The 20,140-nt window shown below is 35.0% G+C and overlaps 1 protein-coding gene across 1 annotated transcript in view; it reads right to left on the bottom strand.

Annotated features, from left to right (window-relative positions):
• The window catches only part of LOC123548562 (SUMO-activating enzyme subunit 2-like), a 132,605-nt gene extending 116,819 nt beyond the window's left edge, over positions 1-15,786 (bottom strand). Inside the window, exons 1-8 of the mRNA XM_053546864.1 lie at positions 15,637-15,786; positions 8,811-8,894; positions 5,253-5,388; positions 4,287-4,387; positions 3,637-3,758; positions 2,953-3,020; positions 1,408-1,532; positions 247-346 (exon numbers count right to left, since the gene is read on the bottom strand). Of these exons, the coding sequence (XP_053402839.1) occupies positions 247-346; positions 1,408-1,532; positions 2,953-3,020; positions 3,637-3,758; positions 4,287-4,387; positions 5,253-5,388; positions 8,811-8,894; positions 15,637-15,780 (880 nt within the window). The 5' untranslated portion in view covers positions 15,781-15,786. The remainder of the gene's footprint in view (positions 1-246; positions 347-1,407; positions 1,533-2,952; positions 3,021-3,636; positions 3,759-4,286; positions 4,388-5,252; positions 5,389-8,810; positions 8,895-15,636) is intronic.
• Positions 15,787-20,140: the final 4,354 nt, after the last annotated feature.

The raw sequence follows: 20,140 nt of genomic DNA, 5'->3' as shown, positions 1-20,140 counted from the left end.
CAAGAAGTATAAAATTTCAACTGATACATTTTGCAACATACATTCAGAAAAGTCTAAACAATTAATTTGCCAAATTCATGTTAAAAAAATTGCTTCTGTTAATCTACTGAATATTACAAACACAACAAACATGGTCAGAAAATTGACATTTTTTAATAAATGTCCTCAAGCAATTTGATACACTTAAAAAAAAGTGACTTTTACAATCAGACTGGTGTTGTGACTCTTAATCTGTTATCTAATTACCTGTATGAGGTAAATTGTTCCAGTCTAACGGCAATGGAGGTCGTCTTTTCTTCCACAAAGCTTCCATTGATAATAAATATTTTATATCATCTCTAAACATCTGAAACAAAATAATATTAAGTTAGATGCTTCTCTTCTGACAGGGGACACCAATTATGTAGAGTCATTTTGGTTCTTATAGCAGAAAAGGGCCCTTTCAGTATCTTTATTTTCAGAATGGTTGAGGGAATTATGGGTAGACCTGGGAATGGTGGTGAAAGACCTAGCGTATCAGTGCAGTAGAACGAAAGTTTGATTAAGTATAGACAGAAAATCTATATTTGAAAATAAAATATTGAGTAGTAATAAACAGCTTACTACTGGAACACTGTGAAATCATAGTATTCATGAGGGAATAGTTTTTGTGGATTTCATTAGTATTCATGAGGGAATAGTTTTTGTGGATTTTGTTAGTACTTATGAGAGAGTAGTTTTTGTGGATTTCATTAGTATTCATGAGGAAACATTTTGTGGATTTTGTTAGTACTCATGAAAGAAAAGTTTTTGTGGATTTCATTAGTATTTATGAGGGAATAGTTTTTGTAGATTCATTAGTATTCATATTTTCATGAGGTAATAGTTTTTGTGGATTTCATTAGTAATCATGAGTGGATAGTTTTGTGGATTTTGTTAGTATTCATGAGGGAATGGTTTCTGTGGAGTTCATTAGTATTCATAGGGGAATAGTTTTTGTGGATTTTGAAGTGGAGTCAGTTCATAAAATTTACTCCAACTAAAAAGTTAAATTCCCATTCATTTCATGATCCGAGGTTGATTTGTTTGTTTGTTTTGAGTTTAACACCGTTTTTCAACAGTATTTCAGTTATGTAGTGGTGGGCAGTTTACCTAACCAGTGTTCCTGGATTCTGTACCAGTAAAAACCTGTTCTCCATAAGAAACTACCAACTTGAATTATCAGAGGTGGAGGACGAATGATTTCGGACACAATGTCTTTTATCAAATCGTCATGGAGAACATACGCCTTGACCAGGTTGAAATTCACAAATTCATATCCTATTTTTGTCACAAACTAAGAAATTTCATGCCCACAAAATTAAATGATTCCATAGTATCATGGCAATGTGTTTTAATCAACCTAAGCTTATAAAGTTGAAGTCGTACTTTGTGAAATAATTTTTCTGGATTGTATCCTATATCTTGTGCCCAGCCTCGTGTGGATTTTCTTTCTATACCACCTGTCACCCCTTCTTTTGCCTCTGTATCTAGAGCTGTCTGCCCAGCATCAGCTGTAATAGATATGATTTACTAATAATGTGGCACTCTTTAGTAAAACTTTGTTAACCTAACAAAAGTCAACAATGTCCCATAAGGATGTCCCAAGATGTCCATTTAGACGTCATGCAAAATTACAAGGTTAGAAGAGTACTACTTTCAATACTGCACTTGAACTGATATAGGTAGAGTGAAACTGGGCACATCTGAGAAAACTGGAGCTGTCACTGGAGTATTTATTAACTCCAATGGTGGGTAAAGATATTGCACAATAGCCTGAGTCTGTGTCAAAAATATTAAGTAATAAGAGAAGTACAGATAAAGTGTATCAAAACACTATACAAGTCGGCCTAAGAAAAAAGGGGGCATAATTAATTAAATATTGGTGCAAGAGTTATGCATCTTGTATCATATGATGTGGGTGATGATGTGGAACAACTACTTCAAGTTTGAATCAAATGCATTTCATAATAACTGAGATATAGTGAAAATGCATCAAAATTAACTTTTAATTCTAAGTAAAAAGGGGCATAATTCATGAAAAAATTGGTGCCAGAGTTATGCACCTTGTGTTAAATGGTGTGGGTGATGATGTTGAACAACTATTTTAAGTCTGAATCAAATCCATTCAGTAATAACAGTGATAGAGTGAAAGTGCATCAAAACTTTAACCTGAAATTCTAAGTAAAAAGGGGGAATAATTCATGAAAAATTGGTGCCAGAGTTATGCATCTTGTGTCATATGATGTGGGTGATGATGTTAAACAAGTATTTTAAGTTTGAATCAAATCCATTCAGTAATAACTGAGATAGAGTGAAAGTGCATCAAAACTTTAACCTGAAATTCTAAGTAAAAAGGGGGAATAATTCATAAAAAAATTGTGCCAGAGTTATGCATCTTGTGTCATATGATGTGGGTGATGATGTTAAACAAGTATTTTAAGTTTGAATCAAATCCATTCAGTAATAACAGAGATAGAGTGAAAGTGCATCAAAACTTTAACCTTAAAAACTAAGTGAAAAGGGGAGATAAATCATGAAATATTGGTGCCAGAGTTATGGCCCTTATGTCAGATGATGTGGGTGATGATGAGAAATAACTATTTCAAGTTTGAATCAAATCCATCAAGTAATTACAGAGATAACTTGAAAAAAGAGAAAGTGTAAAAAAACTTTAACCAAGGTGGGGACGCGGAAAGATGCCGACGCCGGGTCGAGTAGGATAGCTCTCCTAACACTTCGTATAGTCGAGCTAAAAATGGAGGTAATGATAACCAATAGATTCAACAATATTTTCTGCTGTGTTAATCAGTGTTCAAACCTTTGGCAAATATATGACAAAACATTTAGTGAAAATAAGATTTCACAAGAATAAGTCCAAATGGACATCCTTATGGGCCTTAATTAGCTTATAAATCTGTAATAAAGATTAACCTGTAAGTTCGGGATCCTCTGTATCAGGTGAGACATCTTGATCTGGATCTTCCTCTCCAAACAGTTGACTGAAATATTATGAAAATAAATTTAGAAATATGTAGGTCTTATTACATTTTTTGCTACTGCCAAAACATAACTAGACGGAATCTTTTAAAATTCTTTTTGGTAGAGGAACCTTTGATGTGATATTCATAATTATTACTGCAATCAAACAAGTGACTGAAAAGCAGTTCAACAATCATATGCAATGTCAATTTATTTTTTTTGGACTTAAGGGCTTGTCAAAATTTTAGCCAGACTCATATGTTCATACAGATTTTTTCTCTAAAAAGCACTAATCATTTCTCATATTTTCATCTTTGAATTAGAGTTTAGAAGATGAAACTAGTTAAAAGTGGGAATTTTTCTCAAATAAATAAAAACCAAACAAATGAATATCCCACTTTCTTGACACTAATTGGCTCGGTTGTGTATCCCCAACTTTGCCCAATTTGCACTATTTCAGTTACACCTGTGGGACAAAAGACCCGATACAAAACATTTGGTAGCCCAACAGAATTTTGTGTAGCCCTTGGGCTCCGACCATGGCATTTCTGAAACCCTGATAGAAAACATGTTAAAAGTAATTGATAAAATTCTAATAATGACAGTTCTGGCAAACAGTATAATAACACAGCATACTTGAAGAGATGTTTAGCCCAGACTACACAATGTATTGGTTCTGATGGTGTGTTTCTTATTGTACATCCCGGGAATGTCTTCTGTGGAGGCTTTGGTATACATTCATAGCATTCAGTAACACCCTGGTGATAAATAAAACATACTTAAATTTTTTTCATTTAACATGATAAAGAAATACCTCTGTATATGAGATAAGCACTAAATTTAGTAGGCTAAAACTAGATAAGTTTTGTTTGTGAAGCAATTGTTTCTGTTGAATTTTTATTCGCATCGACACAATTTAAATCATTTTTCAAACTCTAAAGGAGGAAGACCCCAGGTGCCACTCCAGGCAATGCTTCAAGCACTGGAGGGCACTTGGGTAAAACTACCAACCTTCTGAATGCCAGCTGTATGGGTTTTCTACAACAAACCTAGGTTGCAGACCTCAATCAATAGGGGAAGTGATTTAAAGTGAGCAGACTTAACCACCCAGCCACAGAGACCAAACTCCAATTCTGTATATGGCACGAGCTGCTACTGCAGTTAAACATTTCAGAAAATATTTCAAGATTCCAATCTAAAGAAAACATATCAGTTAAAACTGATCAGAAAAACGACAGGGGATTTAAAACTTAGGTTTATACATAATGTCAGAGAGTGAACTTTACCTTTTTGATAACAGTGACTTGACCCAGGTATCCTGCTGATCCACTCTCAATTAACGGTCTATCTGCCGCCAAACACATACGATTTACATGATTCCTTGCAGCTGCAATAAACAGACACAAGTGAGACTAGATGAATCAATTAAAATACATGTACTCCAAAATTTCATTTTTGTTTTATAAATTTCAATACTTCTGTAACTTAATTTTGAAAACCACATGGCAGATATATTCCATATCGGCTTTGTTTGTTTGTTTGTTTTGGGTTTAACGGCGTTTTTCAACAGTATTTCAGTCATGTAACAGTGGGTAGTTAACCTAACCAGTGTTCCTGGATTCTGTACCAGTACAAACCTGTTCTCTGCAAGTAACTGCCAACTCCCCCACATGAATCAGAGGTGGAGGACTAATGATTTCAGACACAATGTCATTTATCAAAAAGTCTTGGAGAACATACGCCCCGCCCGAGGATCGAACTCGCGACCCCGCGATCCGTAGACCAACGCTCTACCTACTGAGCTAAGCGGGCGGGTTTGTATCAGCTTTAAAATGAAACACCTCAAAACATGCTACAGAAATAAGCTACAAAGTTTGGCTTTGCAAGAAAAAACAACAACAGGTAAATGATAAAATTGAATACCCCTAAAAATTGCTGAAGAAATAAAGTGACTAATTTGGCACTGCAAGAAGTTTATTCTAAATTTACATGTAAATTATAAAATGTTGTTTTTTTTAAAACCTTTACCCTACTATAATTCTACTGGTACATCAGTCAATCTGGGCATACACACATACTATTCAAAGGGGTGTTTACTGAAAATTTACTGACTGAAAAGCGAACAGTGCAGACCATGATCAGACTGCATGGTTGTGCAGGCTGATCTTGGTCTGCACACGTCGCAAAGGCAAAATCTCTTGCTGCTAGCAGGCTAAAGGTTAATCAATATAAAAATGATTGTGAATTGTTACCTCTGTTGTCGAGGGCATTCATAACCACATCAAACCTCTGGAAGAAATCTATCCCATATTCCGGGGTCATAACACTGTCATGATAGGCTACAATCTTAGCATCGGGGTTAAATCTCAATGCACTTTCCTTAGCAACCTGTAGAATACCAACAATAAATAATATGTTTAATATTCACCTGAAGCATTTAAAGATAATTTACTACACAATACAATATGCATGTGAAAGATTTCTTCATATTTGTTGCATTTAACATCACACTGACAAAATTATAGGTCATAATATTATGTCAACTTCCCAGCTTTACATGAAGGAGGAAGACACCAGGTGTCTCTCCGAGCATTATTTCAGATGTGGGTCGGCACCTGGGTAGTACCATACGCCTTCCACAAGCCAGCTTGAGAGCTTCCTCACAAGAAAGAATTCTACACACCAAACAAGGTTTCAAACCCACATCAGTGAGAGGCAAGTGATTTAAAGTCAGTGACCTTAACAACTCAGCCAAGGCGGCCCTGATTTTATTTTGTAACATTAAAACAACAATTACCGAGAAGATTAAGCAGCTAGACTTTTCTCACACTTTCCTATCAATACAGATGGATTTTTCTTTAATAGTTATAAAGTATTAAAGGAGTTCAGTGTTGTTGCTTTTTCAGTTCTGACAGAGAGGTGGCACGACCCATTACTATAATTGCCGAGGGAAAAATTGTGTCATAAAAGCTTTTCTAAAATATGGAAAATGTTGCATTGTAATGAAAAAAGTCTTTGTAATATGTTACACTCTACTTGTAAGAAAATGAATTAAAAGCTAGTTTGGTGAAATGGGGGGATTTTTTTCTCACAAATGGTGGGGGGATGGTGTGTGTGTGTGTGTGGGGGGGGGGGGGGGGGAAATCATGAATCACATTTTTTAAAGAAGTTAACAGGGGTTAACTAGAGCTGAAAACGATCCAAAATATGGCCTTAAAAATCCCAATAGAGTTAAACATTTTGATGTACAATTAAATTTTCAGGTAATGTGGTAGCTATCCCGCACTCCATACAGAGTTCTAAAGCAAACAGAAATAGCAGACCTGTCCCATCCATAGCTAATGATATGTTCTCATATTTTCTCCCATCAATAGCTACTGATATGTACTCCAATTTCCTTCCATCAATAGCCACTGATATGTACTCAATATCCTTCCATCAACAGCTACTGATATATATACTCCAATTTCCTTCCATCAATAGCTATTGATATGTACTCTCACTTCCTCCCATCAACAGCTACCAGGCCCGTGTGCAGGATTTTTCTGCTGGGGGGGCCCAACCTGGGGTGGGTTCGGGAGGGGTATCCCCTCCCGATTGCGAAATTTTTTTAATATGGCACATGAATAGATGCATTTTCCTGCTACCTGAAACACCTTTAAGGATGCATGAATGTATCATATATTTAAGGAAAAGTCTACTTTTTAATCATTTCATTGAGCCTTTTTCAGTGCATGTATGATTGTACAGTCACAGTGTATGGACTTATTTTCTGTATGATACCCAGTTGAAAAAAATGTTGAAGTTTTAAGATGATTATTAAGAAGACTAGCACCTAGACTATGATATTTTTTCCCCATTTTTATGATTTCATGTAGTGAACTGAGCCAGTCTATATACTATGTCCAATATTACAATTTTAACATCAGTCCTCTTAGAAAATCTCTAGAATAGACTGGCTTTTGTCTCTATGAACATAAAAAAATCATAGAAATGTCATAATTATCAGTCTAGTGGCTAGTCTATTTATTAAGGGTATCCTATTTGCAAAATGGCCAAATGTTTTTAGATTTCCAACAAAACAAACGAAATATTATGACAATTACTATTTACATCGTAGATTTCAAATGACAATGAACTCTTAACTGGAACAAAGATCTATAAAAATAAATAGACGTGTATTTTATACTTCTTTGACTGTACAAACTATAACATCACAGCACATATTAAGTGATATTTTTATGTATAAAACCCCTCGTAAGTAACGAGTTTTAGATGCGTTTTGTGAGATTTACTGAGAAACTACTTTTAAAACTATGAGAGTTTTTAAGTAAGGTTATTGGACCCAAAAGAGTAAAATTGATACAGTAGTTTCAAATTCATAATTGTTGTAAAGTAAAAAGATCAATTTAATAAATTTGGGGAATGTGCCTTAATGTTGAAACAAAATACAACCATCATAATGTTTCAATTTTCAGATTCATTTTAAGATTTACTTAACAAAACCAACAATGTTCTGATCATTTTATAACAATTCCAAAGAGTAAAAAAACATAATAGTTTCTCCACTACCCAATCAAGTACCGATCAAGCGATCAATGAAGCATGCACAGATAAACTTTTACCTGTGACATGCCTGGGGCTAATTTCCACTACCGGACACGGTTTTATGGCTCTTTAGCCTGTGTATTGCTGTCAAATCAAGCCAGTTGCGCTGGTGTATAAATTTGTTAATTGAGGGGCCCATAGTAATAAAAATCGTAACTAGGCAGCCAGCTGGGGGGGGCCCGGGCCCCCTGGCCCCCCACCTGGACACGTGCCTGGCTACTGATTATGGCCTCCCACTTCCTCCCATCAATAGCTACTGATATGTACTCCCATTTCCTCCCATCAATAGCTACAGATATGTTCTCCCACTTCCTCCCATCAATAGCTACTGATATGTGGTATCTATCCCTCACTCAGTACAGAGATGACAGCATATATTTTATAGCTAACAGAGATGGCAACTCCCACTTCCTCCCATCAACAGCTACTGCTATGTTTTTCCATTTCCTCCCATCAATAGCTACTGATATGTTTTCCCATTTCCTCCCATCAATAGCTACTGATATGTTATCCAATATTCTCCATTCAATAGCTACTGATATATACTCCTATGAATAGCTAATTACAAATACTTCATTTTCCTCCAATCTATAGCTACTGGTGTGTACTTCCATTCCCTCCATTCAATGGCTACAAATATATACTCCCATTTCCTCTCATCAATAGCTATTGTAACATACTCTCATTTCCTCCCATCAATCGCTATTGATATGATCTCTCATGTCCTGCCATCCACAGCTACAAATATAGTATTATACTCCCATTTCCCCTATCCATAGCTTAAAAGTCTTGGTATATAATCTCATTTCCTCCCATCAATAGCTATTAATATATACTCTCATTTCTGCCCATATACAGCTATTGATATATACTCTCATTTCCTCCAGTCAATAGCTACTGATATTAACTCTTATTTTCTCTCATCCATAACTACTGATGCATACTCTCATTTACTCCAATCTAATATTATACTCCAACTTCCTCCCATCCATAGCTATTGATATATAATCTCATTTCCTCCAGTCAGCTGCTACTGATATATACATGTACATGTACACCCATTTCTTCTGATGCATAGCTACTAATATATACTCCCATTTCCTCCTATCAAAGAAAACAGTGTAATTACAAATAGAGTACATAACCCGAAACGAAAACAGTCAAACAGTTGTCTGAAATGTATTCTATAAAGTTTACAATACCTGGGCCTTTGATTTTCCAACATGTTCCTTCCTGAATAAAAACTGTCTGTTCAAATTACTCACATCTATCGTGTCTAAATCAATCTGAAAAGTCAAAATTATTTCAAGTATTTGTGTGAATCCTACATTTTTGTAATTAATATTCATATCAATTTAAATCTTAAACAGTTTAATAGAATTTCAATGGAACATCAATAAAGGTTCTACATGGCAAGAAAACACTTCTACCAGATGGAACAAGAGTCAGCTAGGCCAAGAAGAGAAAGTATTTTGAATATCATGAAATTTGAATAAATTCCTCTACAAAACATCACATGTTGATTATAAATATTGATGGAAAATTTAAAATCAAAACAAAAAAAAAATGGGCGGGGTGGGGAGGGTACAAAACATCACATGCTGATTAAAAATATTGATGGAAAATTTAAAAAAAAAAAAAGGGGGGGGTGGGGGTAGGGGTGATGCATGATCGGGGTGTTGGGCATGACTGAGTGGAGGAGTGAGGTGGGGGAAGGGTACAACTTTACATGGTGATAAATATTCATGGAAGGTTTGAAGAAAAAAAAAGAATGAAAAACTATATTTTTGGGGGGGTCCCCGGTGGTGGTGGTGGAAGGGGGAGGGGGTGTGACCAAGGCAAGGTGGTGACCAGGTGTGGGTACACAACTTCTCATGATAATAAATGTTCATGAAAAAGAATGAAAAAAGTTTAATGGAATTCTACCAATTGGTTGGTTTGTTATGTACAAATCTCTAGATTTTTAAACAATTAAAGGGCAATAACTCTAAGGAAAGTTGACCAATTATAAAACAAGAGCTGTCCGTAAGACAGCCAAGCTCGACTATTCGAAATATTGTCACAGAAGCAGGAAATTATTACCCAAAATGTTAAATATCAAAAGAGTTTTAAGTTCGAAAGGGGACATAATTTGACCAAAATACATATCAGAGTTATGGGACTTGATGTTATCAACTAGTTTTATAACCCCGAAGAAACATGTTAACTTTCAATTCAATATCTGCATTAGTTTTGGGGATAGTAACTTGCATGTAAAACTTTAACCAGAATTTTCTAAGTCCAAAAGGGGGCATAATTTGCTCAAAATACATGTTAAGAGTTATGGAACTTGACCCAGTGAGGTTGGTAATTGACCTAGGAAAAGAATAAATAAGTTTCAAAGCTATATGCCTTTAAATAATAGCTGTATGTACTTGCACGCAAAACTTTAACCAGGATTTTCTAAGTCCAAAAGGGGGCATAATTTGCCCAAAATATATGTCAGAGTTATGGGACTTGGTGCTATAAACTAGTTTTATAACCCCGAAGACACATGTGAAGTTTCAATTTAATATCTGCAGTAGTTTTGGAGATAGTTACTTGCATGTAAAACTTTAACCAGGATTTTCTAAGTCCAAAAGGGGGCATAATTTGCCCAAAATACATGTCAGAGTTATGGGACTTGGCCCAGTGAGGTAGGTAATTGATCTAGAAAAAGAAAAAATAACTTTCAAATCTATATGCCTTTTAGTAATAGCTGTATGTACTTGCACGCAAAACTTTAACCAGGATTTTCTAAGTCCAAAAGGGGGCATAATTTGCCCAAAATACATGTCAGAGTTATGGGACTTGGTGCTATCAACTAGTTTTATAACCCGGAAAACACATGTGAAGTTTCAATTTAATATCTGCAGTAGTTTTGGAGATAGTTACTTGCATGTAAAACTTTAACCAGGATTTTCTAAGTCCAAAAGGGGGCATAATTTGCTCAAAATACATGTCAGAGTTATGGGACTTGACCCAGTGAGGTAGGTAATTGATCTAGAAAAAGAAAAAATAACTTTCATATCTATATGCCTTTTAGTAATAGCTGTATGTACTTGCATGTAAAACTTTAACCAGAATTTTCTAAGTCCAAAAGGGGGCATAATTTGGCCAAAATGAAGGTCAGAGTTATGGGACTTGATGCTATCAACTAGTTTTATAACCCCGAAGACACATGTGAAGTTTCAATTCAATGTCTGCATTAGTTTTGGAGATAGTAACTTGCATGTAAAACTTTAACCAGTATTTTAAGTCCAAAAGGGGGCATAATTTGCTCAAAATACATGTTAGAGTTATGGAACTTGACCCAGTGAGGTTGGTAATTGACCTAGAAAAAGAATAAATAAGTTTCAAAGCTATATGCCTTTAAATGATAGCTGTATGTACTTGCATGCAAAAACTTAACCAAGGTGTGACGCCGACGCCGACGCCAGGGTGAGTAGAATAGCTAGACTATTCTTTGAATAGTCGAGCTAAAAATGACAGTCATCATCGAAGTATGTTAGTTCATATTTATTTCAAGTTTCAAGAAAATCTACAAGCTTGTTACTGAGAAATGGCTGCAGACGTGGATTTTTCCATTAAATCAAGGGCAATAACTCTAAGGGAAATTGACCAATCAAAAAAAAACCTTGACGGGCATCATCGCAGTAAGTTGGTGCATGTTTATTTCAAGTTTTATGAAATTCTACCCGATAGTTACTGAGAAATGGCTGCAGATGGATATTTTTGGGCATTTTTCATTAAATTAAGGGCATAATGCTAAGGGAAAGTTACCACTCAAAAAAAAACAACTTGACGGGCATCATCGCAGTATGTTCAGTAAGGGGTGTAACTGTTTTAAGTTATGTAACCTATTTCAGTTACTTTTTCAAGCATTTTATAACCTGTATTAGTTATAAAATATAGTTAACTCAGGTAAGTTATTCAAAAAAAGTCTTTTTGCTGTTCTCACAAAGTGACCTTTAAAGTGAAATTAGTAGCAAACTGTGGTTAATCAAATTCTTTTTTGGTCTGAGCATGACCTGATTAGCATAATGGGATATTAAGAGTTTTATAGCAGAGCTACCGGCGCCGCAAAGCGGCGCCGATAGTGTCGCATTACAGTTAAACGTGTGAAAAACAAAATGAATAAAACTGTGTAAAGAATTACTATCAAGTTGAAAATTCGTGGTACTTTTTTGGAATCGGTGTTGTTCGGGTTTCTTCCAGCACACAATGCTCATAGTAATTAATCAGTAAGACGTCAGTAGACGCTTGCTGTTTACGGTTGACAAAAGCGTTTCGCTTACTGCTTTGAACGTTGAATAAAAATGTAAATGAGCGTCTGATAATAAGAATTTAGTGCTAAAAACATTTTCTACGAAGAAAAAAAGATAAAATACAATATTTTCAATGCGAAACGATTTTCGTCATGCTTCCATAACTGAAATTTATTATATATACTTATATTTGAGTTGATTATGTCATACTTCCACATTGGTGCAGTGGTTAGCGAGTTCGCGTTGTAAACCAGAGGTCGGGAGTTCGATTCTCACCAAATGCATTTTTTTTAATTTGTTTTTTTTTTATTTCATTTTTTTTGTATTTATTATGAGTTTTGAAAGCATTGTAAAAAATAAAGTCATTCATGTGAAATTTAACAAGTGTTTTGTTAGTGGTGTCAGGTTCCAATGTACTGTCTGTAGATAAAACTTTAAAAAAGGTTCCTACTACCATTCATATTCTATACCAGTAGTGCTAAAAGATTAACCATAAAATGTCATAGACTGTTAACTTAGCAGTTCAGTAAATAAAACAGGAGTTTTCGAGAATTTCGGCAAACAGTGATTTTCTCTGGGTAAAATTCTCATCACTGACTTTTAAAGATGGCTAGTCTTTTGGATTTTAAACAAGTTTTTTACATGTAGATGATTTTCATTTTCCCATACCAGACGTCTATTATAGCAGTATATTTGAGTTAAAGTTGGACACATTCTTCCTTCTAAAAAGAACCGTAACTTTCTTTAGTTCGTATATAGCATATCTGTAGAGTTTTCGCATGTCAAGATTTAATTTTAATGCATTCTAAGACATTCATTCAGAAATCATTAATTATCATCAATTCTTAAAATTTTAATAGATCTTAATGGACATAAACTTCCTAAAACGGATCCAGATAATTCCAGCAGCACTCCTTTAATTTTCAAGGGGCACTGGTGATTTTTCAAGGGAGCTCTGCCTTCTAGGTAGCACCTAAGTTCATATTAGCTTTAAAAATGTTTGCGTAAAACTTTATCAGCCTTGCGTAAAAAAACTTTACTGCATAGCTGGAAAGATAAAAGGTCAAGGATTCAGGTAATAATTGCATTAGTCTCATTCATAATGAGGAATTGGCACAGGAGGGCTTTGTAATATTTTACGATGACTGAAACAAGTTATGAAAGTTTAAGCAATAACTCAGATGGGTTATAAACTGCGATAACTTGAAACAGTTACACCCCTGACTGATGTTGGTACATGTTTATTTCAAGTTTCATGAAATTCTACCTGCTAGTTACTGAGAAATGGCTGCGGATGGACACACGGATGGACAACGCCATTTCAATAGCCCCCCTCCCGATTTCATCAGCGGGGGATAATAAGTAAGTTTCATCATTTAGGCGTAAAAAAAAATTGTATGTTTCCTGTATCCAGACCTACCCTAAATTTTTGGCCCAACCCTAATGTTTTTGTGGCCTTGAGCATGTTACCTGAAACAAAGAATTTTTTAGGCCTTATGCATGTACGAGGCAAATTTAAAGCCATGTTCAAACTACAGACATGTCTCGTTCTTATGAGAAAATAAATTTGTGTGTGTCCGACAGGTTGGGGAAGGTATTAAATTTAGCAAATTTAGCTATTTATAGCTAATATAGCTACATATGGCTAAAAAGTGAACAAAAGAAATGTATATTTTTCTCACCCTTGCTCATATTTTCAGCACGAGCATCCTATCACTGTGTCCATCTATTCCACACAATTTTCTACATAGAATTGATCAATCAAGTACAATATTTACCGTTGCAGTTATTGTTAATTGCTTTGTTTAATTGGAGAATTGAGCCCAGTTGTGCCAGTAACCACAATAGCCTGTATTAAACACCTAGGGTGACTTTAAGGCCAATGTAAATTGAATGAAAGTTTAACATCCCCTGAATAGTAGTTTTCTGCCCATTACTAGGTCTATTTCAAAGTATTTTGATATTACATAAATTTTTGATCGTTTAGCTTATGCTACAAGTATGCACAATTTTGTTTAATTGCAATTAATGTCAGTTAGTTATTGTTGACACAAACACTGAACACAAAAACAACTTGTCTTAGCCTAACAACAATGTGATGACAATGCAGTGTTTATATATGACATTAAGCTGGTAGGAGGAAATCATGTGTAACTGTATTATTGCATGGGATTTCCATGAAAAATGTGCAAGTTTAAATCTTCATTCAATTCTTTTCACCTCCCTTGGATTGGTTACACATTATACATGCCAGCTATAAAACATGTTGTGTGATATCACAGATCTTTCACAAACCACAACTTTCTGAACATATTTTCATAGATGTGTTAAGAGTGCTTAAGAAAGAAGAGCTGAAAATTAGCAAAATTGTGAAAAATAATGTTTGTTTTGTGTACTTATCAGATAATTTACTTTGTGAGTTGCAAGGATGAATTGAAATTATTTCTGAAAAAAACGCATCGGTAAATATTTTATTTTATTTCTCCAAAATGTTACAAATGCCAACTTCAGTTAATACAGCGAACTTGCCCTTTCCGAACCAGTTTTTAATTTTTTATCGTTTTACCTCGTCAAGTTTATATTTTAAATATAAATTTCATTTTAAATGCTGTACAAATATGTCAGGATAAAAAAATGTGAAAAGAAATTCGAAACAAAACATTGTTTGTAACAGATTTCTGTAATTGATCAGACTGGTACTGTGCGTAATCCGGGTCATACTCGCCTATTCCGAATCACCACAAATGACCTGAAATGGTTTTCTTACTACTATACACAACAACATAAAACTACCATCTCGAATCGAAAACTGAAATTATTATATTTCAGGAATAGAAATAATCGCATTTAAGGCTAATTAAATGACTAAAACGATAGGCATGACATCCTTCTTTGGCATTATTGAAATATTCTGTTTTAAAACAGTCATGTGGGCGGTCTTGTCCTTTATGTGAATTAAATAGTCACATTGTATAATAATACCTCTGCCTTTTTCTTTAACATCTGGCCATGGGTAAAAACAATAACATAAATTAAAATTTTGGACACATTGAATCGATATATTTCTGCAATCTTTAAACAACGTGCAACAGAACAGAACTGAAAATGTGTGATTCGGAATAGGCACAATGTATGCCATCAATATTTCCTCTTTAGTCATCTAAATGGTCAAATTGTTTTTAATGTGGGATATATGACTGGAAAGAGCATAAAATTTCCTTCTTTTTAATCTCACTTCCGTTTCATTTCATTAAAAAGCTAGAACGCAAGCGCTCTTTGAATCTGACATTTTTGTTTACATTCGTCAAATTTCCACATAAGAAAAATATAGCATTTGGACAATGTTGCAAATATGTATTATGTAAGAATAACTTGAACATTTACCAGCAATTAATTATTAGTTTAATGTATTAGATATAAAACCAAAACATAGCTTACGGTTAATCTTGACGTATGCGTGACGGCTGCTTAAAAACTTGGAAATGTGTCAATTCACAGACTGGTTCGGAATAGGCAAGTTCACTGTATGCAAGTAACTAATATGCACCTATTTACAGTTTAAGAGCAATTAATGGAAACGTGCAGTTCTTTTGTTCACTTTTTAGCCATATGTAGCTATATTAGCTATAAATAGCTAAATTTGCTAAATTTAATACCTTCCCCAACCTGTCCGAAGACAAAGACATGAAAGAGCACAAGAAAAAAGTGACATAATTTAATGTCAATTAAGGGAAGTCTATACCGTTTCAATGTTTACAAATCCAGTTAACACCAAATCTTTCAGCAATTCACAACCAATCCCACCAGCGCCAACAACGAGAACTTTACAAGAAGCGACTTTTTCCCGGACATTTTCGGCAAGAACTCCAACCATGGAGGCAGCCATTTTGTGGAATAGTCTAAAACAATTTTGCCCATTGTCATCGTCAAGAAAAAAAAAACTAGTCCGTTCCACTGACCAGTTACAGCACTTATTTTACAGATCAGTGGAACAGACTAGCTAATATGTAATATAACTGCGTGGAAGAATCTATTGAAGATGAAGGCTGTCACATTGGCGTACGAGAGTTTGTAATGTTGGAGGGACGAAGGGAGGACAATCTGACCCTATCAATTTGTTTTCACAAACAAAATAGATCATTTATAAATATCTTCTTCTTCCGTTAAACTTCAAACCGCAGAATAAGTATTCTGTACATGTGTTGTCGAGGACAGCAAGTGAATAGAAAATGTCCAGAAAAGAGCAACAAGAGCGCTGCAGAGTCTCAGTGGACTAGATTTCAGTCAAACACTTAAACAACTGGGCTTACCGACTCTTGAATACAGGAGAGATAGAGCAGACGTCATAGAGGTTTACAAACTCATAAATGAGTTAAATATAACAGCAACAAGTCTCTTGAAATTTAGTCACAATTTTGTAACTAGAGGGAATAACCTAAAACTACAAATTTTTAAAGGACTATGCTAAACATAAAACCAGGATCAGTGCATTTAGTCATAGAGTGGTTAGAAACTGGAACAGCCTTCCAAATAAGGTAATAGAGGCACCAACAATAAACTCCTTCAAAGCAAGACTGAACAAACACTGGTCAGGAGACAGCAAGTTTCAAGCCAAATGTTACACCCACTATGCAAGAATACAAGGAAATAACTACATCAATTGAAAATGATAATATGAGATTTTGTGCAGGAATTGCTCTGCCAAAAAGTACAGCAATAGAAATATTTTAATAGTTAAAACGTACAGTTGAGGTTGTGCAGGAATTGTTCTGCCAATATCAAAATATCATCTCGGGAATGAAATAGTGAACAACCATCTGTTGTGCAGGAATTGTTCTGCCGACAGAAAGGACAAAATATTAGATAGATGTTGGTAGAAATAATGGCTGCACTATGAGTAAAAATATGTTGAGACAGTGCAATGTAAATATGTAAATACAAGCAAAGAAAACTAGAAAAACTTATTAAAAAATAAACTACTAAAACTTAGTAAAAGAAAAAAGACACTAAAAATATTGAAAGATTTTGGGTGCCATGGTATCAGAATACCTATAATAAGGAAGATTAACATTGAAAGAAACGAAAAAGTAATTATTCACTAATCTAAAATAATAATTTACCAATTTAGAGAAATCGAAAAACTAAAGGGCCTAAGAAGCTGTAGCTTAACTCCAGAGAATGGAGTTCTGGTCTCGATTTCTACATGAACTACATGGTACATGGACTGAATTTAAAATGCCATCATGCCATTATAGAGCTCCATCTATCTACTCTTAAAATAGGCATATTCCCCCCCCCCCCCCCATGTAACCCGACTCCCATCCCTAACGCCTCTGTTATAAAGCTATATACATTTGTACCAATAAAAGAAATTTTTCTTTTTTTCATATAAAATTCAGCTACTTCAGAACAATTTTGTTACAGTTTCTAGATTTTCACTCCTTCGTAGACCTATTTTCTACAAGATACCAGTACATTTGCTTCAAGGAAACGAAAAGAAAAAGGGGTGTTGAATAGTATGCAGTGAAATGAAAGTCAACTGAAGTCAGGTACCCTCATGTTGCCACATTTCAGAAAGCGGTCCGCAGAATAAACGCCCTACTTTCGTTTTCAAGTAAACAACTCGAAAACATGCGAATATTAGCATGAAAGCTGTCCTATTTTATGTAAAATTCATTCCACGAGTGAAATAATGCCCATTTGGCCCCCGATTTACGCGAAAATTGGAAAAATTAGGATCTATTTATTTGGGACTTCTTTCGACCGAATTACTGCAATATAACCTATAACCCCACACAAATACGATAGTCTCATATCTAAACCCCTGGGTCAAGAGTTTATGTAAGTTATCTTTTAACCCTGCTGAAACAAGGTATCAAAAATGCACTCCTCTTGTGAAATATGTGAAAGATCTTCAGCACCATAATTATTTTAAAGATCAGACGATACGAGGTTTTCATTGAAGTATGCAAGGTACGATGTATAATTTGTATGACATGTCAGTCAACACGAGCTGCACGTGCAATGGCATGCGAATAGTCCATGGCAGTAAAATCATCATTACACTCAAGGCCATATATATCAACGTGTGCCAGTCCAATGGTTAGTATACCAGATGTTTGGAAGACAGCTGAAGTGTCGGCCTTCCTCAAGAAAAAACTAGCTGCGTCCCTTACCTGTATATCTTCCAAGATTTTAATGACATCATTCAGACCTGGACACAGGAATGCTTTTCAAATATAACCAATAATGTTATGATTTCTCCTGTTTTTAAATGTAGATGTAAATTACAATTATTTCACCGATGTTATCTTGATTATTTTATCATTGCTCCGCTTACTTTATAACTCTAAACTTAAAAAAAACATGTCTGCAATAGCAAAGTAGAAAACATATTTATCATTTAGCAATTTGTCGTTGAATAAAATATTTTTTGAAGTTCAGATGTGAAAGAATTTTAACACGAGGGCACAGCCCAAGTGATGTAAATGATACACATCTGAACAACAACAAAATTAGTTTATTCACGAGTAAATCATTACTCGAGATATATTGTTTCGATTTTTCAACCATGCGAAAAAGATATCCCTTGTTTTGACAGTCTTAAAGATCTGAGTGAGGAAAAAGTTAGAAAACTTATAAAATCTGCCAACAAAAGAGCTAAAATCGTACTTTATAGATGAACTATTTCCTGTTATTACCAAATTAGTAAATTTAACGTTGCGTGACGGCATTTTTCCAACAAAATGGAAAAAAGCAATTGTAAGACCTTTGTTGAAGAAAGTGGGTCTCTAACTTGAATTTGCAAACTACAGGCCTATTAGTAACCTCTCGTTTGTATCAAAAATAATTGAAAAAGCAGCTCTATTCAGACTCAACGATCATGTAAATGAACACAATCTTCTACCCAAAAACAAATCTGCTTACAGGAAAAATCATTCTTGTGAATCAGCATTGTTACGTCTAGTAAAGGATTTACTGAATGCTATGGAAAAGAAAGAAGTTACGGCGCTAATTGTTATCAATCTCAGTGCCGCCTTTGATACTGTAGACCATGACATTCTCGTTGATGTGTAGAACAAGCAGTATGGCGTTTGTGGAACAGCACAGAGCTGGGTTGATTCCTATCTGCGGCCCAGAAAGTTGCCGCGTGTGTCAATTCAGTCATGTCCTTTCCGCGCCAGTAAGATTGTAGCGTTCCACAAGGGAGTTGCTTAGGACCGTGGCTCTATTTGACATATGCTGGGACAGTGTTTGATGTTATTCTGCCATCAATTTCAATTTACGGCTTTGCCGATGACCACACTGCTAATAAACGCTTTAAATCATCATCTTCAACAGCGGAATCTCAGGCGATACAAGAACGTGAACAATGTGCTATAACAATCAACAACTAGATGAGCGAAAATAAGCTCAAAATGAACACTTCTAAAACCGAGTTCATCCTGTTTGGTAGTAGGCAACAGCTCTCTAAGTGTGCAACTGACAAAATATGCATTGTAGGTGATGAAGTGAAATTAGTGAGCTTTATTCGATATCTAGGTGCATACCTGGACGAAAACTTGAATCTAAAGGAGCATGTAAAACGTAAAACTTCAGAATAAAATGTATTCGGAAATATCTAACCAAAGAGGCTGCTGAAACTATTGTGCTGTCATTGGTGATATCTCATTTAGACTATTGCAATGTCATTTTGTATGGTATTGCTCAAAGCGAGGTAAACAAAATGCAACGAATTCAAAACATGTGTGCAAAACTCCTAAATCGAAGAAAATATGGCAGTTCCAAACAAGCGCTCTATGATCTTCACTGGCTACCCATCAAAGCCAGAATCACATTCAAGATGCTCACCTACATGTATAATTGTTCAGTCGGAAATTCTCCGGAATATCTTTCAGAACTTCTCATAAAACAAATTCAGATAAGGAACTTGCGTTCTTCAAATTCCGTTACTGGGTGCTTCGTTGTTCCTTTCAACAAGCGCTAAACGTTCAGTGACTAAAGTTTTAGTACTGTTGGACCTAAAGTATGGAACGAATTGCCTCTCGAAATAAGGAACTCAGACACATTACATGTTTTCAAAAAGAAGTTGTAGACTCATTTTTTTAGAAATTACTTTGCACTCTTTTAGAGCCTATGACTGTGATTTTGAAGATATTGTGGTAACATGAACTGGATGAATTTTACTGTGTAAATACGTTCGAATATGAGCAATTTTATCACTGTTGAATACAAAAGTATAGTTG

The sequence above is a fragment of the Mercenaria mercenaria genome, chromosome 6, assembly GCF_021730395.1.
Source record: "Mercenaria mercenaria strain notata chromosome 6, MADL_Memer_1, whole genome shotgun sequence".
In the NCBI taxonomy this organism is placed as follows: Eukaryota; Metazoa; Mollusca; class Bivalvia; order Venerida; family Veneridae; genus Mercenaria; species Mercenaria mercenaria.
The sequence above is the reverse complement of the archived record's forward strand: the minus strand, read 5'-3'. Positions and strand labels throughout refer to the sequence as shown.